This window comes from Gossypium hirsutum, chromosome D13 (genome assembly GCF_007990345.1).
Source record: "Gossypium hirsutum isolate 1008001.06 chromosome D13, Gossypium_hirsutum_v2.1, whole genome shotgun sequence".
NCBI classification, from domain to species: Eukaryota; Viridiplantae; Streptophyta; class Magnoliopsida; order Malvales; family Malvaceae; genus Gossypium; species Gossypium hirsutum.
This window is the reverse complement of record NC_053449.1, coordinates 59,265,273-59,288,733: the sequence shown is the minus strand read 5'-3', so window position 1 is coordinate 59,288,733 and position 23,461 is coordinate 59,265,273. Positions and strand designations below refer to the sequence as shown.

Genomic DNA, 23,461 nt, shown 5'->3' with positions numbered 1-23,461 from the left:
TATATTGGTAGGAAGTGGATCGAAGATGCAGATCTTGTCTTCCCATATTGGTGGCGAAGTAGATCGCAGAAAGCAGATCTTGTCTTCATGTATTGGCGTGAAGTAGATCGAAGGTAGCAGATCCTATCTTCCTATATTAGTAGGAAGTGGATCGAAGATGCAGATCTTGTCTTCCCATATTGGTGGCGAAGTAGATCGCAGAAAGCAGATCTTGTCTTCATGTATTGGCGTGAAGTAGATCGAAGATAGCAGGTCCTATCTTCCTATATTGATAGGAAGTGGATCGACGATGCAGATCTTGTCTTCCCATACTGGTGGTGAAGTAGATCGAAGAAAGCAGATCTTGTCCCTGTATTTGCCAGTGGAATAGATTGAGGATTGCAGATCTTGCCTTCCTGTATTTGGCAGCGAAGCAGATCGACGATGGCGGATTTTACCTCCCTGACTACAGTGGAGTACATTGAAGCCGATAACTCTATCTCCCTGCATTCAATAGTGGAATAGAGTGAAGATGACAGATCTTATTCCCCTAAGCAGTAGTGGAGCAGACTAAAAACACAAATCTCATCCCCATGAAGTCGTAACAAAGTAGATTGAAGCTACAAGGCGTATCTGAAGTTGCCGTGAAGTGGATCAAAGCAAGAAGACGCAGTGGACTGAAATGAGGTTACTTGAAGAAGATAAGCACCATAAAATCAAGACTCGGTGAGATCGGGCAAAATTGGCCTTCTTAGTCTTTGCTCTGTTCTCGTTACACGACAACAAGCAAAAAGGGGCAGCTGTACAGGCCAATTTTGGCCCACCCTCAAAACCCAACTAACCTACCCTAACTAAACAAACCCAACGGGCCAACAAAAATAAACCCTAGCCCAAATCAAAAAAATGACAGAAACCCTAGCAGCCCTATGCCCATGTGCGCCGCTCAGCCTCGTCTGCCCCCCAGCATCGCATGCGCGCCCTCGCCCGCACGATGCCCATACCGTCTGACACTCCCACCACCAACACCGGCCATGCCCTGCAAGAACAACAGACAAGCAAAGCAGAAGCAAGAATAGTAAAATAATAACAAAGTGTGTAACAAAACAGGCTATAAAAAGCCGAATGAAACACTGTATTCAGGGGGGTTTTTCTTTGTTTTTTTTTTGGCATTTTAATACAAAAAGCAGAGAAAAATACACAAAAAAAAGGAAACAAGGAACGAAAACATAAATCGGAAGGTGATTTTGTTTTTCTCTATTATCTTCTTAAATCTATTTTTTCATTTTCTTCCTCATTTCTAGCATATATATACACATAAAATCGAAAAATAAAAAAAATTTACCTTTTCCGGCCACCGCTTGCGGTGGCCGGCGCCAGCGCCGGCGAGCCTCCGGTGGCCGTCCGGTGACCGGGCCCCTGGCCGGATTCCCCTTCCCCTTCCCTTCTCTCTTCCCTCTCTCTTCTTTTTTTTTTTCTTTCCCTCTCCCCAAATGATTTTTTTTGGTTAGTTTAGGCCTTATATAGCCCTCCACAACGACGTCGTTTTGGGGGCTACACTTAAGCCCCAAAACGACGTCGTTTTGGCCATGCCCGACCCATCCGACCCGACCCGCTAGAGGATCCGCGTGTTTTCATTTGAATGGGATATTTATGCGCGCAGTCCTTCCGCTTTTCTGATGCTTCACAATTAAGTTTTTTATGGTTTTCAATTTGGCCCTATAATTTCTCGCGCTTTTCGATTTAGTCCCCGCCAATGTGCTGCGTTTTAATGGAAAGGAATAATTGTTGTTTCGGTCCCCCAACGTTTCACGCGCGTACAATTAAGTCCCTTTTCTTTGTTTTCATTTCAAATTGGCCCCACAACTTTGTTTTTAATTCAATTTTAGTCCTTTTTTGTTGATTTTTATATCTTTATTAAATATCCTTGTTATTTTTATATTACCATTATTATTATTATGTATTAGTATATATTTTTATTATGTACGTGTATACCTATATATATTCTCATATTTAATATTTTTATTTCACTTTATTTTAATATTTTATTAATGTTATGTTTGTTTCTTTTATATTCCAATGTTATCATTATTATTATTCTTATTATTTTTATTAGTTTATGCTTTGTTATATATTTATATATTTATAATACGTATATATACTTGATATATTTGTATATACCTCGGTAATATTATTACTAGTTTTCAATATACGCATATATTACCTAAATATTTTAGTATTATGTAAATATTTTAACATTATATTATATATGTATTTATATATTACGTATGTACATATACCTTTTAATATTATATTTTGTATTACGTAAATATTATTTTAAATACTGTTTTGTATATATATATATCCTTAGTACCACGTTACATATATATTGTGTATATACTTGTTTTCTTACCCTTATTATATTCATTGTTAATACATTTATTTTTTTATACATGTATACGTACCCTTTTTATAATATTATTTTTACACATATATGTATATATTTATCTATGTTTTCATATTCTATAATTTATATGCATTTCTTATTTTATGGCTTAAAATTATACATGCATATACTTTTTTACATAATTGTATTTATTGTCATCATTGTTATTTGGCGTTTGTTTATTTATTCATGTACACTTGTGCTTTTTCTAAAAGGTTAGTTCTATTTATTTATTTGTATGCTTTGTTTATGTAATCGCCTCGTCATTTCATTTTGCCTATTGTATTGTTGTTACTCACTTTACTTTGCTCACCTCGTCGTATTCGTTGTTGTTTTGTCAAGCATTGACACTAAACATCAAAAGGAAAATTTTTCTAAATGAGGCAATATTTCGCGTTTGGAAAATCGAGAAACGTGCCCTAACGTGCTGGGTTTCGATTCCTCGTTCGACTAAATAGCCAAATATCCTCTTAAAGCTTCAAAGTATGGTTTCATTAAACTATAAGGTGATCTTGGTTTCGATGGTTTAGAGTATCGTGTCCTAACGTGCTAGATGTGATATTCCTTCGGAACAAGAGAATCTTATATTTCAATTCACGTTATCAGAGTTTCTTTTAAGGATCGCATTTTTAAAACTCTTCAAATTTTCAATTTTCGACACTAAGACACTGATTAATTAACTAGGTGCCAATTTTGGGCGTATCGAGGGTGCTAATCCTTCCTCGTGCGTAACCGACTCCCGAACCCATTTTTCTGAATTTCGTAGACAAAAATCGTTGTTTTAATAAAATCTAAATCGTTTATTAAAAACAACCATTTTACGAGGTGACCCGATCACACCTCATCAAAAAGATTGGTGGCGACTCCCGTTTTCATTCTTTTTTTCAAAATCCAAGTCGACCCCGTTTTTCAAAAAAAAGGTGTCAACATAAGATATGTAGATCATATAAGGATCCGTAGTGAGCTTATATCTTTTTGTGATTTCATATCTCATATATAAGATATGTAGATCATATAAGGATCTGTGAAAAGTAACATAGCTTGATTCAATCTCTTTTCAATTATAACCTTATAATTGACTACACAAAATCCTCAAAAAGATGTAAGCACATTAGTCAGATATTTCTTTATATACATTCAACTCATTTAATCAAATGAGAAAGCTGTCCCACCATTGAAACTATGAACATCAAAATTCAAAAGTAAAATGGGGCACCAATTCATGCCTTGAATAGAAAATTTGCAACCGGGCACGTAATTATGAAAGGGAAGAATTATGAACAGTCGATTAAATGAGTAAGGGTGGATTTGGATGGGCAATTAGGTGCGGTGCGGTGCGTTTAGCTTACTTTTTGTCTCACGCTACAGTATCATTACAGTATCTAATCTCACCGCCACCGCTATTTTTACACTAACCGCAAGTAAACACACCGCCCATCTAAACTCACCCTAAGTAAGAGAAACCAAATTTGCATCCTCAGTCAAATGATGGAAAAGAAAATAGATTTCGATATTGTATTTAGTTTTATAAATTTGAGTTTTATATTTAAGATTTTGAATTCGAGTAAGTATTAATTTTACTTTATATTTATTTTAATTATTGAATTAACTATTCGATTTAGTGTTTTTAATGATTAATTCTATCAAAACAGTATAATAAGTTAAAGAATCACAATTTTATTATGGAGGTGTTCATAAGTCAGGTCTAAGTATGATATTAACATACTTTATGTTTATCCAAGCCCGACCTGACTCGAAATCTGGGCCTAACATTTTATCCAAACCCGCCCATATTTACAAAAGACTAACCCAATCGCATTTTAGGTCCACCCATATTATTTTTAATTTTTAAAAAAATATTTATATTTTTTTATTTAAATATTTAATAATGTTATACATTTTTTATTTATTAAAAATTTTATAGTCATCTTAACATTTTTTAAATGTTTACATTAAAGAAATATTATATATTTAGTATAGCTTTATTTTTTTAATGTGTTCTAAACTATATAATATATAAAAATAACATAATATAAAGTATTATAAACTTAAAACAGATCGGGCCGGGCGAGGCTCGAGCCTTGAATGTTCAAGCCCAAGCTCAACCCATATTTTAAATGGGCCTAATATTTTTACCCAAACCCTCTTGAATTTTGAGGTGAGTCTTTGGACCTGGACAAATAACCCGGCCCATAAACAGATCTATTATGTCGTATCCTAAATATATTTATTTAGCATACATTTATCCATTTATTAGTATTTAATAATTTTTGTGGATTTTTCGAGCAGGTTTAAACAAAGTGATAGTGTGAGACACATGGAATACATACAATATAATACCTAAACCCATAATGTATGTATATTGTATGAATTATTGAAGGCCAAAATCTATAGTGCATATTGATACATAAGTTTCTAAGTGAGTGGTTAACAAGCCTGGCCCAATCTATAGTAACATGACATTGACTAATGAAAACTAAAAAATGCTAAAAAGTTGTCTGATTTTGCAATTAGTTGAACTAAAATCCTGAATTTTCAGACCAAGCACTAGACATTGCATGTGAAATCATAGAGGGGGGGTTGGTTGATAAGCTAAGCTGGAAAGTTTTGCCCATCACTACCCAATCTTCTTCACTTCATTAGAACCTGTAAAAGCATGTGACTTCAAATACCTTCCATTTACCTCATGCAGAGGCTCCCATGGAAAAAGGGTCCTAATTGAGTCCAGGCCCCTTCAAAAAATAGAATGTTAGATGTCAAATTTACCCCAAAAACTAAAAATAATCATGTCACTTATAATCCATATATTAAAGTATAATGCTATGTTCGGTCGGAGTATTATTCTTTACGCATCTTTTAGTAAATAAGTTAGCAATAAACTAATTCAATAGGTAATATTTAGTCACTCTCATTACTTATTTTTAGTAAAGAGAATAAAAAAAATTCCATTCATTTCAAAGAAGTCTTTATTTTTTACAAACTATACAAATTTGTTATATTATTTTAAATAATATTAATTTAAATATATAAATTAATTATTCTAAATATATGTATTCTTCATTCTCATTAATCATACATTTTCAACTTCGTCTCTCAATAAAAAACATTAAAACTCGTAACATTTCCCACAAATATTATGACTTTTGCAAGTGAATCATTATTTTTAAATAATTTTATTATGGATTTTGATTATATCTATTCTTTTTTATACAATATCAAAAATTATTCATAGTCCCTCCTCAACTCATAAATAGAAAGATAATACGCCAGCGCACTCGAATCAATATATTTTCTTATATTAGCAATAACACTCATGCAAATGAATTATTAATAAAAGTAAAACTCTAATTTATATTTATAAGATTTATTATTTCAACCACAATAAATTTTAACCATTAAAAGGTCTTATATAATAAAAATATTTAGTTAATTAATAATTTTTATAAATACACGTGTCCGGCATAAATGTCCATGATCATCATTACTTTCACGTGGGAATGCTTACAATAAGATGGGACATTCAAACAGTTTAGGCAATTCAGGCCACATGTCTGAACATCCCACAAATACCGCTAAGAGGCTATTTCAAAAATACGAGCAGGAGTGAATTCAGAGTTTTTTTTAGAATTAAGAATTAAATTATTTGTTTTTGAAATTTAAAGAATTAAATTAAATTATTATCAGTTAAAATATAATTTTATCATTATTAATTTAAATTATTATAAATTACAAAAAATCTAAATAAAAAATTTTTATTTTAGAGGGGATCAGATCCCCTGGAAGCCCCTAGATCCGTCCCTACTTCCAATGATACTCTCTTTTTTGGGTCAAAGACTGTTAGTTACAAAAATAAGATAAAATTGTGAGATTTTCATGTCAAAATCAAGACTCTTCTCTTATTTGTTTCTTCACTTCAATTTTCTTTAACAATTTGGTCCAAAAATTTTGCCAATATTTAAATTTTTTACATATATTTAAGAATTAGAAGAGGGATTTATCGATATTGTATAAAAATTAAAGTAGTTTTACATATTTTTGTAATTATTTATATAATTCACATTTAATGATCCAACCATTATATTTTATGACTTTTTCATATAGATAATGCATGTCAAATTTGATGTAAATTTAAATTTTCTAACCATTTGTTTTAGATATGATAAAAATATTGGATTGGCTCGAAAATTTACATGCATGACGAGTACAATTATATTGATAAATTCAACAGGTTGAATCATTAAAATATTAATCAAGTAAGTAGGTACGGAAGTGTATAAAACTACTTCAATTTTTACATTTAATTTTTACACTGTGTAAGTGAATCCCTCCCTATTTTAATTTAAGTATATTTTTTCCCATCAATTATATATCATATCATATAAAAGGACTTTTTACCAAACTAACCCAATAAAAATTAAATATCTACAAAAATGACTCAACTTCAAAAACAATTACGGGAATGACCTAAAATGAATAGTGTAAGGCGGTGTCGGCACCCCTATGATCAACACCCAAATTAGTCAGACACAAATTATTACCTGATGATTATTGGGGGTTATAGATTTAAATCTGAAAATAATTTTAATATAATAGAATGAATAAAAATACTAGAGTTAGACCCCTCAAGGTATTTGTGAAGTATGCTTCGCATTTCAGAATAAACAGTGTGTGACGTCACAACTAGGAGGGGCTCTTCATCCTGTCGAGCGGCCAATGTCACGACGAGAAAACAAGCTTCAATCCTAACGACGCGACCATACTTCGTCACAACGAGAAGAAAGCCACATCACGACATAGTGACGTGTTCTTCAATTTTCTCAGCTCTACTTCTTTCAGTTACACACTGTTTTAGTTTCTCACTTAAACTCTGATTAGTGTAGATTATTTTAATATTATTTGACCTACGAATTTAGTCTATAAATAGGCCTTTTACAACCCTAGGAAGAATAACTCGTTTAAGTTATAAGGATTATTATTTTTAGATTTTGGGGTTTAGTTTTTATCTCCATTTTTGTACACTCCACTTTTGCCGATTTAGTGAAATTATCTTCATTTGTAAGAATTTTTCTAGGTAAAATTCATGTATCCAATCTTTTCAATCTCTTCATTATTTTACTTAATCATTGATTATTATCCACTAAACTTTGAAGTGATTAAGAGAATGAATTGATTAAGCAAAATCATGTGGAGGTTAATGATCCCACATCACCTCACTCGAAACCGTTAATTTCTTGCCGACTCTTCACATGAATTTCACATTTCAAATAAACTCTTCCCATTTTTCTCAATCATTACAACTGTTTTTCCTTTGGATTCTTTCGACTACATTACCGCCACTTTTCATGTGGAAATTTCCAATTAAATAGATTATATATATCCATATTCCGCATTTAAATCATTTAAAAAGTACAATTATCAAACAAGTGGAATTTTATTATCAATTAAAAAAAAAGTAACTAAAATTCCCATGCATGAATTAAGGGTGAAATCAGATTTTTTTTAGGCGAAATTAATTTGTATATTTTTAAGATAATAAAAATATAATTTTATCATGTTTAAAACTTCATTCATTTGTACTGTTAAAAAATTGACATAACCGATGGAATAATCAAATAATGTCATATACGCGTGCTACGTGTACCTCATGCTAACTTACAGAACCAATTTTTAATAGCAAAAATGGATGAAATTTTTAATCTGAATGATCAATTTGCTCTTTGTTCTAATGTACAGTGACTATTTTACCTATTTTTTGAACAGAGGAAGTAAAATGCAATACGACTCTTAGTACAGGGTCCTCTATTGTAAATTTACCATGGGAATATCTATATGTTGAAGACAAGACAGATTGATGTAAGCAACAACATTTTTACCTTTAGAACGACATTTGTCTTCGCTAAAAAGCAAAAGGTGTTTCGTATTTGCATTTCAGATCATAATCTCAATGCTCCATTTTCATATATTTGTTTGTCCTTGCCATGAAATCAGTGAAAAAAAGCTATGGCTATGCTGTAAGTGGAAGCGAATAAGGTCCCCTAAATGATTTTTGCTTGCAATATCATCCATCCATCTAGTTAAATTCAAACTCATGTCGTATCATAAAGCTTTGGTTCACATATTTATTCAATGATTTAACCTTTTTAATCCCATTAATCATCATTAAATCATTGATTAAATGACCCTAAATCAATTTCTCTTTGCAACATTATCATATATTATTCTATGAATTTTCCTTGTTGCTGCAATCTGTAAGATCTAAATCATTGTGTTATTAATATTATTATCTTCAATCCGAACATGCTAAAATAGATCATGAATATAAGTGAAATAAAATAATACAAGCTTGCAGACAATGACAAAGAAAATGGCAGCTTTTGCTTGTGGGTTTGCAAAAGCTTTTTGCATTCATGGTTCACAGGCAAACTCAATCAACGCTATCATGATTCAATTTTAGCCAACAAGGAAATATTAATTAGTTTTTTTTTAATACAGCTATATCATCCAATGTCAATCCACCACCTGTAATTTTCTATGTTTATAGATTATATTCCATGTAAAGAAAAGTTGGGAGCATATTTATTGTATATATATGTATGTGTGTACATATTATTTATATATACTGCTAGCTAGGAATTAATGTAATATATATTGTGGGATAAAGGATAATAGAAACAAAGACGTTTCATAAATGGTGGAGGTCGTTGTAAGGGATTGTAGTGAGTGGTGCCTTGCTTGTTTAAATAGAGCTTGGCTACTCATCTTCTTTAACAGCTTATAGTTGTTCCCTTCATATTGTAGAGAGCGGAGGCTTCTTTGCTTGCCACCTCTCTTTTATCTCTTCAAACACTTCTAAAATCATGGTTAGTGTCTTTTGCTGCTTTCAGTTTTGCTTTATCTTGCCTAATAAAAAATGGGGTTTTACCATTAGAAATGTTGTTTTAACTGTGAGTCTCTGTTGCAGGATGAGAAGATGAGTTTGACTGTTGCTGATGCAGTGGACTACAAGGGTCACCCTGCTGACAAGTCTAGAACTGGTGGCTGGGTACCTGCTGCTCTCAGCTTAGGTACACCAAAAAAATGATATTTTCATTCTTTTTTACAACCAAATAATGCTCATGTTTGTGTTATGGATCTTGATTTATGCAAATATTGCATGGTATGGTCATGATATAGAGCTAATGACTGAATTCCAGGACCTGCCCTTAGTTTTGTTGTAGATAAACAGTTTGAAGTTGTTTTTCAGGCATTGAAATATGTGAGAGGCTGTCAACAATGGGAATAGCAGTGAACCTTGTGACTTACCTGGGTGGAACCATGCACCTTCCAAGTGCTACTTCTGCAAATGTTGTGACAGACTTCATGGGGACATCATTTCTACTATGTTTACTGGGCGGCTTCCTAGCCGATTCATACTTGGGCAGATACCTAACGATCGCAATATTCGCCATGGTTCAGATGCTTGTAAGTTGAGAAAGTCGCTCGATTTTCATCTTATGTAGCTATTTTTAACTGAAACAGTTTCTATATGCCTAATAATACTTGTGAATCAGGGAACTTGCCTGTTAGCAGTATCGACGAAACTCCCACAACTGCGGCCACCTCCTTGCAAGTATACCAACCTAACACAATGCGAACAAGCTAACAGCTTTCAAATGGGAATTCTTTATCTTTCATTATATCTAATAGCATTAGGGACCGGTGGCCTGAAATCAAGTGTTTCAGGATTTGGAACCGACCAGTTTGATGAGAAAAATGAAAAGGAGAAAGCCCAGATGGCTTATTTTTTCAACAGGTTTTTCTTTGTCATCAGCACAGGGACTTTGATGGCAGTCACAGTGCTTGTTTACATCCAAGATGAAGTTGGTCGAAGTTGGGGTTATGGAATCTGTTCCGCTTCAATGTTCATTGCACTCATGATATTCTTTTCGGGAACGAAACGATACCGATACAAGAAATGTTCGGGAAGCCCCATTGTACATATTTGCCAAGTTGTTTCTGCTGCATCTGCGAAAAAGACAGCTAAACTCCCTTCTGATATTTCCTTGTTGTATGAAGATCTCCCTGAGGCATCACGAATCCATCACACGGATCAGTTTCGGTATGCGATCTGCGATACCAAAATATGTCAGCTATTTTACCGCATCAATCAGTTCAATGTCATATCAGTTCTTAACTGCTACCATTTGTTGTTTTTGATTCTTTAGCTTCCTGGACAAGGCATCTGTTGTGACAGAAGATGATTACAGACAAGGTTCCTTCATGATGAACCCTTGGAAGCTTTGTGCAGTTACAAGGGTAGAGGAGGTAAAGAAGATGATCAGGCTACTCCCGATTTGGGCAACAACGATTATATTTTGGACGACATATGCACAGATGATCACTTTCTCGGTGGAACAAGCAACCACCATGGAGAGAACCATAGGACATTTCCAAATTCCAGCTGGTTCACTTACTGTCTTTTTTGTGGGAGCCATATTGATCAGTTTAGCTGTTTATGATCGTTTTATTATTCCACTTTGTAAAAAATGGAGAGGTGAACCAGGTAAGATGAATATCATGTCAGCATCATTTGTCGAAACAACAAATGATTCACATTACTCGAGTAATGTTTTTGATCATTTTCTGTCTACAGGGTTTACAAATCTGCAACTGATAGGCATAGGTCTGTTCCTGTCAGCCATGGGAATGGCAGCTGCAGCAGTGGTAGAGGTGAAACGGCTATCAGTGGCAAAGAAATACAATGAAACAACCACACTACCAATAACCGTTTTCTACCTGATTCCGCAATTCTTCTTGGTGGGTGCAGGAGAAGGATTTATATACACTGGTCAACTGGATTTCTTCATCACTCAATCCCCAAAAGGAATGAAAACAATGAGCACTGGCCTCTTCCTCACCACTCTTTCACTCGGTTTCTTCTTTAGTAGCTTGCTAGTTTCCATTGTGAAGGCCACAACCGGAAGCAGCGACAAACAAGGATGGTTGGGAGAACACATAAACAAAGGAAGATTAGATTGTTTCTATGGGCTCCTAGCTGCATTAAGCTTCTTTAACTTTGGATTATTCCTTCTTTCTGCAGCATGGTTCAGGAAGAAAACAGTTAAACAAGCTCCCGAAACGGAGATCATTGTTAAAGAATCAACGATCGAGGAGAAATGCTAGTTCTCCATACTGAATGTTACTTGAAATCTTATTTAATAACCAAATTATTACTATATATATATATATATAGCTAGCAAAGTTTCTGCAATATGGGAACTTTAAGCTCTTGTCTGTAACATGGTTTTCCTTTTGGCTTAAGATGCAAGAAATAAAACATTTCCACTGCAATTTGTCATTTTCTGACATATTCATAACTTGTTTCAGCCCACATCTTAATAAGTACAATTGATTGCACTAAGAGTAACACAAATCCCTTGGATCTCCTGTTCCTTTTTTAAGTGTCTCTGTCATGTTTTGATTCTCCATCATTTGGAAAATGAAGCAAGTGAAGAACATTTTTGTTTAACTTGGGTCTATGGGCATGTATGATTCCTAGTTTCTACAACTGGCTAAATGGTTCTCCTTCAGCAATAGCAAAGTTTATGCTACATCAGTCTTTTAAAGTGGTAAATGCATCACCACCAGGTCAAATCATTATAAAAGTTGGAATAGAACAAATAACTAGTTTGGGATAAATTCTGATATAGAAAGCTCACTTTAACTATCATATCAAAATACGATACGGACATAACATAACACGCTTAATACGCGTATTTTATTTGTATTTATCATTGATAAAAATGAAGATGAAGACAAAAAAATTAGACATGAAATGTCTAATCTTATCCAACTTAGGAATATTGGACTGGTAGTCCCAACATCAGGGGAAGTAGGGAACACTTTTTTTGGTATCCAATGCCTTCTTCTTCTTTTTTTCCTTAAATCTGAGATGGATTTCCACTTTCCACAATGACAAGATCAAGCATTTTCTAAGTGCACAAGCTTTACAGAGGTGAGAAAAGATTATATTTTATATATATTATATATATTATATATATACACATGTATAGATTATCCCACCAACCACATGCAAATAGATTCCCTCAATAAACAAAATGGGAAAAATCAATAAGGCAACCTGGAAAGCTACCTGAAGGAGAAAAAGTCTTTTATAATAGGAATATAATGCCAATTTCTCAGCAGGGAAGATCTCATCAATCTGAATATAAAAGCCTATAGTTATATATATATATATATATCCCGAATCCAAATGCTATTTTGTCCATGATTTTCAACACAATAGCTTTATATCATGTTTGATTTTCATTCTATTTGAAACTGTTAACTCATATCTAGGATCAAGTTCTAGGAAGAAATCTGTCTTACTCGAATTCTTGGACTCAAGTGTGAGTGTTTAATACGAGAATATGTACAACATGGGTATGTTCGAGTTTTTCGTGTATTTCAAGGGTAATATTCCATGCCTATGTCTGCACATGCCATCACATTACTATAAAAGCAAAACAAAGAAACCAGATGAGAAGAAAGAAACATATATCAATAAATAAGAATAAAAACTCCAACAATGGAAGGAGTACTTACAGAAACATTTTGTCAACATCTGAAAGCAGAAAAGACAAAAATAAATAAATAAATAAACAAATAAATAAAAACAAAATACAGGGAGTTTGAGATTCTTCTTCCTCTCCTAACATATATTAATGGATGTAATACGCAACAGATGTGAATCTCAACCCCTTGATAGTTTATATTACTAAAGAAAATTGCCATAATAACTAGCTTATGGAAACGGAGACCTAAGAGCAGCATACCCCATAACTCAAATGCAGCCAAAAGAGCAAAAGAAATCTTTATCCTGTCCTTTTTGCCCATTAAAAAAACACCCTTTTGATTATCATCCATCCACACCTCTCTATCTCCCTTTAGTCCTTATTTTGAAACCTCACTTCCCATATTTCATATCCTAAAAAAATCAAGTGCCCCATTTGTTTCTAAATTATGGGATTGTTTAGTTTCACTTAACAGATCCCTCACCTTGCCTTTCCTCAATCAACCTCTCACCTTCCTCATCAGCCTGTCCAACTTTCTTCTCTGCTTCTTTAGCCTTCAAAGCCTGTAACTTGGCATGGTTATAGTAAGCAACACCCAAAAATGCAACCCCATAACCAAATAAGTTGATGGGTGTGACGGTATCCTTAATGACCGACCATGAGAATGCAATTAATAACCAGTCCTTAACAACCCCAGCTACATTCATGGTCAAAGCAGATGTTTTTCCAACGAGAAGGAAAACAGCTAGATTCAGAGCAAAAGCGCAGAAAGAATTGGTTCCGAAAATGACGAAATCGAAATCGAAGCTCGACGTGTCTTTCAAAACTGGGTACTCAACAAAAATCCATGGCACCAACAAGAAAACCAAACAGCATGGGGCAACGTAATACAGAGAAGTAATGGGATTCAAGGTGATCCCTTTAGAAGTAAGCAAGATTTGGATCATAACCAACCTGGTAGCCTCGAAAGCAACGGCTCCCAACTGCAACATCACACCCCATGAATCAAATCTAGCTTCCCCATAAGCAGCAATGGCGACCCCGAAAGAGATGGAAATCATGTTAACCATGGTATCAGTCTTAAAGGTCTCTTTTTTAAAGAGAACCCCAATAGAATAAACAGCCACCGGCATAAGGGCCTTGAGCATTTGAATGAAGGAAACAGACAAGTATATGTAAGCGGAATTGGAAAGCCAGAGGCTGAGAGAATAAAGAGCACCAATGGGAACAACGGAGGATAGGTAAAGCTCACGAGACATGGAAACAGGCTCGACAAATTTGAAGACTTTGATGAGGAGCAAAGCGAGGGTGGCACAAAAGGACATGTGGATCATGGTGAGGGAGATTGGGAAAGGCCAATTGTAAAGCTTCTTATCGAGGATGTATTTATTGTAAACGATGACGGTGAAGCTGAGGAATATCCAAATGCAGACGTAGGTGTAAGAGAGGATGATGTTCTTGATGACATTGTCGCTCAAAGAACCACCTTTGCCCATTGTTCTGTTGTGCTGTTGTTTCTTTCTGGTTTTTTGGAAGATCGAGAGATGAGGGAAATGGTGAATGAAGAGGAAGAAGAGGAGGAAGGGGTCAGAGCGGATTGTGGGGAAGTGGGGAAGTGAGCAATGAAATGAAAATATAGAATTGGTTTTTGTGAATGTATGGCGAAAACATATTAGATCATATGGGTACCTTTCGCTTGGTTTTGTTGTTTTTTTTTGTGGTGGATTGAATAGACCATTTCTTCTTGGGCCTTTTCCATGTTTATTTCCTTAAAAAATTATTACTTACAATGCAAGAAAGCCCAAATCAATGGATAAACAGTTAGTTACTCAACTCAACTCTATTTCAATCATTCTAAATTCTTTTTAATAGTCATTGTTGTTAGAAAATTTGATTAAAATAGTCACTCAATCCTTATCTCATGTCAACATTCTTTTTCACCTAACATTCTGTTGTAAAAAATACAAAATGACAAAATGAAAATTTGTTCTTTTAATCCCTTTAAAAATCACAAAATTTTATCTTTTTATCCAAATTCATAACCGATGAACCATCGGCTTCCAAGTCATCGTCCACCACTTCCTCTACCACCTACTTAAACATTTTGACCCGAACATCGACATCAATGCCCTTCTCTTATTGGGTTTCATCGTAGAAGATTCAGCGCTTGTGAATTGCGTCTCGTGGTGATTGTGTCACATTAGAGCTTAAAAAGTGATGATCGGAAAACTCACACCCATTGAAGTACCCAATGTAGTGCTTCTATCATGGGAAAACGAACCTATCAACTCCATTCACACAACTCCATTCTCACACAAAAAAGAATTTGCACGAACAAAGGATTAAACTGAAAAACAAAAATCAAACACAGGGATATTTAAGAAATTTACCTCAGTGTCAAGATCGATCAAAGAAGGAAATGGAGGAAATAATGGGGGAAGCCAACGGAAGCATATCAAAGGCTAGATCTGACATTTTTTTATGTTATTTAATGATTTTTTTATAGACATTTAAAAGATTAACTTAAAATTTGTATTTTTTAAATGAGATAAAAGAAAAAATTCATTTTGTAATTTTTTTCAACAAAATGTCGTGTATATTAGGTAAAAATACTGACATGACAAGTCCAATCAACAACATGTTAATAAGATAACAGTACTTTATTTTAGTCTGACTAACGATATAGTTCACCCATTTATAAACATATAAAAACTACCCATCTATCTGGCTCAATATTTAATTAGATTATTACGGATGTACGTAAAAAGTTCGTAAAAATATACATTCTAAAAGTTTACGTAGGAATAAAATAAAACTGACAGAATGATAAAAGCTGAAATTTTAAAAAAAATTAAAGTGCTATGTTCAAATCTCATTGTGTAAATAGATAAACCTCATAATAATTGATCTGAGTTAGAACTCGATTAATGAAAGATTAAACAATCAAAGATTTAAAGACGGGTAGATACTTTCTTCACCTTTGTTATACCGCCAAACATAAGCTTCAAGCCCAAAAGAATCGGTGGCTTAAAAGATCCAAAATCTACAGACATCAAGTTGGTGCATACCCAATGTAGACTGTAAGACATAATCACATGCGATCAATTGCCTTTGGTTCATGCAATTAACGCCGCTAAGAAACTGAGAGGTTTCAAGATAAAGCATCTTCACAGATCATATGGGTGGCATTGCCTTCATAGGATGCTTGTATTCATTTACACAATGTCTACAGAAATGGCTTGTAGCGTGGAGCTCAACTCTATAGTTAATGGTTGAATCTCTCACTGTCTGGTCCAACAAAACCTTCCAGAAAATCAATGTTACCTTAAAACCCAATCCAAATTATTTCGACCTAAAATCACTCAATTCATAAATCTAATAAACAATCCAAGCTTAATCATTTAAATCAATTTAATATAAAAATAATATGAATCATAATTGACAAACAATTATTTTAACCATCTTTTTATTTTACCGGGAAAATAATTAATACACAAATCAGTCGCTGTCCATGCAAATGATGGCCTTCATCATTAGCACAACTTCAATGAACCCCTGGGTAAGTTACACCACAGACCGCTACATACAACATGATAAGGAAATGCGTGAAGAAGCAACCACAACACACAATGAAACATAAACCTTAAATGAGTAAAAATCATGGCTCAAATATTTGACCAAAAATCAGATTTAAGAGGTCATGCTCCAAATTCAACATAAAAGATAATATAACATGCAACTCTAAAGAATTGTGAAAAAACAAATGTCCTTAAAAGGGAAGTTTTACCTATTGATATAGCTAAATCCTCAATTGAGTTTTTATAAACCTACAATACTCTTTTAAGCAGCAGTTCAAAACCACGTGATAGTGCATCTGCCGCTCCCTCCCAAGCAACTGATTTAAAAAGCGTTACACATTAGTTTACAAACAGATACACATCCGCAACCACACTAACCAATTCATGATTTGGGGCCCGAGACTGGTATTGTTCAATGAACCTTCATTTATGATGGCACTACATAAACAAATTGTTCAGCATTAGAAATTTTTTATTAAGGCTGGTGGCAATGAGTACAACAAAACACACAATTGTCAACAAAAGGTGATTTCAAGCATTCTAATCATGCATTTAAATCATTTACAAGAAATAAATGTTTTACTACTTATATCAAAAGCAGGTGGAAGGCATAAAAAGGAACATACTGTACGTAGATGTATCAATCTGCTCAGGAAGCTCCTTTATATCAACCTCAAACCTCTCTTGGACCTGCAGCAGATTTGAGTAAAATTGGTCAGAGGATGACAAATAATGGGACAAAACAATGTTTGGAAGTTCAGACCCAAACCTGATTGAGCACATCAGAATCTGAAGCGGATGAAACAAATGTAATTGCAAGACCCTTGGTGCCAAACCGACCAGCTCTACCAACCTACCACAAATGAACAAAGAAACATCAGTCAGCACGTGCAGAAAAAAGAAGACTGGAATGCAATTGAAACAAGCCCTACCCTGTGCAGGTATGTATCAGCAGAATCAGGCATGTCATAGTTGATGACAATGTTAACTCGTTCAATGTCGATTCCCCTTCCAACCAAATCGGTTGCCACAAGAATTCTTTTATGCCCCTCCTTGAAACCCTTGTAGCGAGTTAACCTATATATCATCAATTAGAATTACAACCAAGGGTAAGGTTATATACTTCTTTATCAACCAAATATGATTGGAAAAGCCAAACCAAACATCATATTTATTCAAGGAACATTAAGAAAACAGGAAATAATGTAAATAAAATATTCCACAGTTCTGATCTACAGCATCCACCATAGCAGAATACACAAATTCAACAGCTGAACCACCAATACATTAAGAAAACTTGATGCATAAAAGACTGCCCTGAAAACCTTAAACAGGGTCCGTTATACAAGAAAAGGCCTCACCTGTTTTACAAGAATATAAAGTACACAAGTCAAGGTAGCAAGATTGATGCATGATATGTACAAACCTTTCTTCCTGAGACATGCCAGAGTGGATGCATATGGAAGGAAAATTGCACTCCACAAGTAACTTGTTCAACTCAGCTGCTCGGCTCACACTTTTGACAAAGATAACAACTTGATTGAAGTCCAACGCATCAAGGAGGTCATTCAACTTGCGGTTTTTCTCCAGTTCACTCAATTTGATGTAGTGCTGTGATAGAAATCATTTTGGTAATTAGATTAAAACAAACAAATGAGGGGGTGTAAATAAGCCAGCTTAGTGGAACATACCTGCACAAGACCATGAAGGGTCAACTTGGCCTCGTCGTCAACGTAAATTTCCATAGGCTGAAAGGAAGAAATGTCACAGTAAATCATATTAGGTAGCTTCTTCAAGCAAATGGAATCTAGTGCGAAATGAATCTTGGATGCAGATCGCTTGAATTGAGATTCCAGTCCATTTGCCTTGCCTCCCCGCAGATTGTTACTTAGTCACAACAAGTGCTATTCTCCCTCAAAACAAAGATTCTATTACATTATTACACAGCCCCCCAAGCAAGGAAATTCGCAATCCTCCTTTACTACCCAAGTCTTACTCTAAAGGCCCAAACCTATAGCATAAATAGAAAACAACTAAAAATTTAAGCCAAGGTAACAACCAGCTCACACAAATACACTACACCACTATGAAAACCTAAAGACTGAAAGCCTAGGACTTCAATCTGCAAAACCCATAAATGACTAGCTGAAGCCACTGCATCTGAGCAAAACCAATGGCAAGTATGCAGTGATGGAGCCGCCAGATGTAAAATTTTAAGAACTCTCTGAGAAAGCTGCGTATAAATTAAAAAGATACTTCTAAATTCAAGTAGTATTGGCCATGGGACATTACATCTTGCATGAATTTCTTGCAAACGGGGCGTATTTCTTTGCTGAGTGTGGCTGAAAACATCATAACTTGCTTATCATGAGGGGTCATCTTGAAAATCTCCTGCACGTCTCTCCTCATGTCTGCAGAAGGTAAGCAGAATAAATACCAGAGGCAATAACAAAAACTTAAAAACTTATATACACTTATCCAGCTTCAAGTGAGGGAAGCCATACCAAGTGATTCCAGCATCTTGTCACATTCATCGAGAATGAAATGCCTCACACTCTTCAAAGAAAGGTCCTTGTCTCTGGTCAGAGCCAAAATTCTTCCAGGGGTCCCAACAACAATGTGAGGGCATTCATTTTTCAGCAAATCTTTGTGAACTTTGATGTTGACACCACCATAGAAGACAGCAACCTTGATATCAGGCAGATAAGTACTGAACCTCTCGAACTCATGACAAATCTAGAGGTTAAAGAGATGACTAAAATGAGATGAAATATATCATTTATGATATAGCTTCAAGAATAAAAAAGGATAATTTTATGGCCAGAAAGCTTCCATAAAAATGTAGAACAAGTTCTTACCTGGTAAGCTAACTCCCTTGTATGGCATAAAACGAGGGCAATAACTTGCCCAGGACTTGGTTCAATTTGCTGTAATGAAGATAGAACAAAAACTGCAGTCTTCCCCATTCCTGATTTAGCTTGGCAAATAACATCCATACCCAGTATAGCTTGGGGAATACATTCATGTTGCACTGCCGAAGAACCAAATCAAATTGTATTCTAAGGAATCCGAGGTAAGTAAATATAATCCCAGTGGTCCTTTTAATTGAAACTTTATGATAGTGGTATTTTACCTGTAAAAACAATGCATCAAACAAAAATTTTAGACTGAACAAAAGAAAAGCCCCCCCCCATTAAACATACAAAACGGAAGAGCATGCGCAAAAATTGAACATTTTTGCATACAAGTCCCAAGCATGGAGAATCATAACATAACTTCATAAACTCTAATGAACAAGCCATATATGAAATTTAACTTAAATTTGTGGCTTTCAGGGATAGAACTGTATATATTTATGTAATATGTGTGTGAGAGAGAAAAATGAAAAGAGTACGAAATTTGCCTTCGGAAGGGTGCTCGAATCCAGAATCGACAATGGCCCGAAGAAGCTCTGGTTTCAAAAGGAAGTCTCTGAATCCAGAACTGTGAATCCCAACATAGCCCCTGCAAAGACAAATAAAAAGACAAAATTAGACTTGCTTTCAGAAAGACAAAATTGTATCAAAATTATTTGCAAAGAATTATTTAGCACCATATACAAAAGAAAATTTAAATCATTTCTGGCAAAATTATTCCTATTTATCCAGTGTCCCCCCCCCCTTTTCTCCTACCAGAGGACAATCAATACTATTTCATAAACTAAGAAATATCTTAATTTTTAAAAAAAAAAACTAAATTGAATAGATAAAAATATAAAAAAAGTCAAGCTCACTTCTTGCCAGCCTCGCCATTGACTTTAGCAGTGACAGAGTCAGGGGCTTTCTCTTCTTCTTCATCGTAATCGAGGAGATCTTCCTCGTAGACATCGTTGTCTCTTGTTTCTCCCATTTGTCTACAAACTCTACATCAAGCAGAAAATATTAGGGTTTTAAATAGGATAGCAACTCGAAACAATTAGGGTTTTAGGGTTTTCAAACAAAAAAAACAGAGATATTTGGGAGGTTTACTTTAGGGAGAGAATTGAAGTTCTAGAGCTGGGATCTGAGAGTGCGTCTGCAAATGAAAAGGTTAGATCTTAATATGCAAAAATAAATTTGAAAATTTTTAAACAAAGAGCTTCGAAGAGAGGGAGAAATAGAGGCTGCGAGCTCGACGACTGATCTCTTTTATAAACAGCGAAAAGTTTTTGTTCCCGAAAATGCCATAGCTTATCTAATAATTTTACCATTTTCAGCCACTATGCGTAACCCAATTTTGGCCCAAAAGTTTATTTCACCGGGGGAACAATTTATTTTAGAGTAAATTTTACTAATAGTCACTCAACTTTAGAGTAGTTGATAAATCAGTCACCTTAATTTCATTTCAATCACCCAATTTTATAAAAATAATAAAATAGTCATTTTAACCGTTTTCTGTTACAGACGTAACGGCAAAGTGACATGGCAGATGACGGATTACTTGGTGGCATTAACCGTCCAACCAACTTGTGAGCACCAATTTTAACAATCTCTTTAGCACCAATTTAAAGTTTATGCAGTAGAAGAAGAAGAGAAAAAATGAAGATGCCTCTAATTTTCAAATCAATCCCATATTGCATCTCTGCAAGTGAGTTTTCCAAACTCCAAAGATAATGAATTGTCATCCCTATCCCCCCTCCTCCATTCTAAAATCAACTTTCTCTCATCTAATTTTTGAAGATTCAGTCTTTGGTCTGTGTTGGTTCAACTCCGCATTCCATTTGACTCCTCTTGAACTCAAATTCATTGTGTTGCTTTATTATCATTTCTCACCCCAAACCTTTTCTCACTTTTTATGTCAATTTTATTTTCAATCATTACCTATATCAATTAAAAATATAAAAAACTTCAGCTTTTTGGGCTTTAAAGAACAGCGGTTCGGTACAAGTTAAGGTTAAGCTAGCCTGCATTATTTCTCTTGGAGAAAAGGTTGCAGATTCCTTGTTGTCAAGTAGCTTACCTACTATTGAAAATGTAAGGTCCTTCAAACTTTCAATTCCAGCTAGCGATATTAGCTTATCTCAAGCTCAAAGGGACTTGGATGCTTGCCGGGAGAGTATTGTATAGCAGCCAAAACCCGGAACTAAGTCTTTAACATCCAAGTCGTTATCAATTGTAGCTAAACATTCCAAGGTGGTTCCAGTAACTAAATTGGATGAAAGCCTGCCATCTAACTTTGTATCCTCTATCCAAGCTGCAACATCTGAGGAGTCTATGCTAGTTATTGCCAGTAAAGAAGCCAGGAATAAAAGTTTGGTTAAGTCCATCTCCACAAAAGATCATTAGAAGAAAACGAGCAATAAGGGACTTATTCAACCAGCAAATCAAGTTTTTTTTTTCTTGTTTTTCTTACAGTTGTTTTTTAACCACATGTATGTTTTGTTTGCATGTATTTATCTGCTCTTTCACAAACTAGTGGAGATAAGCTCTAAGTTATTCAATGGTACTTGGATGCTTGTCCAACATGGCTTTCTCTTACAAAAACAACTCCAGGTTCAATGGTCTGTTTTTTGCAATGGAGATAAGCTCCTTCCATTTTCTTCTTCTTCTTCTTCTTCTTCTTCTTCTTCTTCTTCTTCTTCTTCTTCTTCTTCTTCTTCTCTTATTTTTCTTTTTACCCTTAACCGATTACCTTCTCTTTCTTTTTGACCTTTGACTACTTGTCCAACATGGCAAGTTAACTGGCCACATCAGCGGTTCCATTAAGATAGTAACGAAAAAAGTTAATAAGTGACTGATTTGTCACTTTTTGATAACGTTAGTGACTATTTTGTTATTTTTCTAAAATTAAGTGACTGAAGTGAAACCAAGGTGATTGAGTTGTTAACTACTCCAAAGTTAAGTGATTGTATTGGTGTAATTTACCCTTTTATTTTAATTGAAATGAACTTTTTGGGATCGATTTTAGTTGAAATAATCGTTCAAACCAAATTCACTTTGATTCAGGTTGATATAGTTATATATTTATTATATATTATAAAAATAAATATTTTTAAAATAATATAAAATAAATTGTTTCGATTTCAAGATTGAAAGATCAATAATAGACTGAATCATTCGATTAAACTAAGGTCTAAACGAACCAACCTGCACCACCAAACTAAACCAAAACTGAAAAAACACAAATGGGTCAATTCTTTTTACTAAAATTGAAAATTGCTCTCCCCTAATTTTACCACATCTTCGAGCTCATATCTTTTTTGATCCATCCTAACTTTTACCCTTCCCTTGTCATCTTGACATGTCCATAAGCAACTTAGCTCAACGACCACGGTTGTTGGTCTTTTTTGTCTTTTCTCTTTGGCAAAATAACCCAATGCGCCGTCTTTGTTGGTAATGCAAAGTGGGAATCCCACATTGGTTGAGGAAAGACTTCTAAGAGGGTTTAAATATAATCTTGCATTTTATCTTCATTTAGTAATTAAGGGTTAAAGGCTTAACATATGGTTGTCGTTGCTTGACCCAATTCGTGTTTATGTATATGACATGTACCACGCTGACTATTGCAGAAGATTTTCAGTTGAGGGAAGTACTCTACTATTTTTGAAAACCGACACTACCATTTTACCATTTAATCCATTCAAAAAACAATATAAATAATAGGTCATTCTTCTCACTTTTCACAACAAGTAAACAATAATCTCTTATTTGTCTTTCTTAGCTCGCCCGTTTTCTGTTTAGAAAAAATTTTCGGTCAATTTTTTTACCAAGTTTTCAGCTTTAGTTTCCGGTCTATTTTTCCAAATACTTCTGAGAAGAATAATATCAATTGTATTCTATATTCTTTATTTGAGTGTACAAATATTGAAGTATTATATTTATTTGATGTTCCAATTTTATATAAAAAGTTATTTTAGCCTTCTGTTTAATTGTTCGCCTCCTTTAACTATT

General features: G+C 34.4%; 3 protein-coding genes across 7 annotated transcripts; 1 reads left to right on the top strand and 2 right to left on the bottom strand.

Annotated features, from left to right (window-relative positions):
• Positions 1 to 9,043: 9,043 nt before the first annotated feature.
• On the top strand, positions 9,044 to 11,759 carry LOC107888416 (protein NRT1/ PTR FAMILY 6.2). The gene is made up of 6 exons (XM_016812519.2): positions 9,044 to 9,282; positions 9,384 to 9,486; positions 9,666 to 9,883; positions 9,973 to 10,520; positions 10,627 to 10,964; positions 11,055 to 11,759. The coding sequence occupies exons 1-6, from the start codon at positions 9,280 to 9,282 to the stop codon at positions 11,582 to 11,584; spliced, it is 1,740 nt and encodes a 579-aa protein (XP_016668008.1). The 5' UTR covers positions 9,044 to 9,279; the 3' UTR covers positions 11,585 to 11,759.
• Positions 11,638 to 14,891, bottom strand: LOC107888418 (probable sugar phosphate/phosphate translocator At5g25400). The gene is made up of 2 exons (XM_016812523.2): positions 13,007 to 14,891; positions 11,638 to 12,914 (listed from the first exon to the last, which is right to left on the bottom strand). Exon 1 carries the CDS (start codon positions 14,469 to 14,471, stop codon positions 13,440 to 13,442), a length of 1,032 nt encoding a protein of 343 aa, XP_016668012.1. The 5' UTR covers positions 14,472 to 14,891; the 3' UTR covers positions 11,638 to 12,914; positions 13,007 to 13,439.
• Positions 14,892 to 15,850: 959 nt separating this feature from the next.
• On the bottom strand, positions 15,851 to 20,719 carry LOC107888417 (DEAD-box ATP-dependent RNA helicase 15). 5 transcript variants are annotated; one of them, XR_005923101.1, is made up of 14 exons: positions 20,561 to 20,719; positions 20,326 to 20,454; positions 19,957 to 20,057; positions 19,412 to 19,584; positions 19,058 to 19,289; positions 18,846 to 18,964; positions 18,245 to 18,301; positions 17,980 to 18,164; positions 17,486 to 17,630; positions 17,323 to 17,406; positions 17,180 to 17,243; positions 16,763 to 16,991; positions 16,451 to 16,554; positions 15,851 to 16,278 (listed from the first exon to the last, which is right to left on the bottom strand). XR_005923101.1 is itself a non-coding variant. In XM_016812520.2 (12 exons), exons 2-12 carry the CDS (start codon positions 20,439 to 20,441, stop codon positions 16,981 to 16,983), a joined length of 1,287 nt encoding a protein of 428 aa, XP_016668009.2. In that variant the 5' UTR covers positions 20,442 to 20,454; positions 20,561 to 20,719; the 3' UTR covers positions 16,686 to 16,980. The 5 variants fall into 5 exon arrangements, 2 of the variants coding, with proteins under 2 accessions (XP_016668009.2, XP_016668010.2); XR_001681365.2 differs by having other exon boundaries at positions 15,851 to 16,554; XR_001681366.2 differs by lacking the exon at positions 16,451 to 16,554.
• Positions 20,720 to 23,461: the final 2,742 nt, after the last annotated feature.

Excerpts from the sequence above, each read along its gene's own strand:
- LOC107888416 (XM_016812519.2), top strand. Across the intron at positions 9,487-9,665 it reads ACCTGCTGCTCTCAGCTTAG|GCATTGAAATATGTGAGAGG; the intron begins GTACACCAAAAA and ends GTTGTTTTTCAG. Across the intron at positions 10,521-10,626 it reads CATCACACGGATCAGTTTCG|CTTCCTGGACAAGGCATCTG; the intron begins GTATGCGATCTG and ends TTGATTCTTTAG.
- LOC107888418 (XM_016812523.2), bottom strand. The coding sequence starts at position 14,471 with ATGGGCAAAGGTGGTTCTTTGAGCGACAATGTCATCAAGAACATCATC.
- LOC107888417 (XM_016812520.2), bottom strand. The coding sequence starts at position 20,441 with ATGGGAGAAACAAGAGACAACGATGTCTACGAGGAAGATCTCCTCGAT. Across the intron at positions 18,965-19,057 it reads CAAGATGCTGGAATCACTTG|ACATGAGGAGAGACGTGCAG; the intron begins GTATGGCTTCCC and ends TACCTTCTGCAG. Across the intron at positions 18,302-18,845 it reads GCAAGAAATTCATGCAAGAT|CCTATGGAAATTTACGTTGA; the intron begins GTAATGTCCCAT and ends TCTTCCTTTCAG.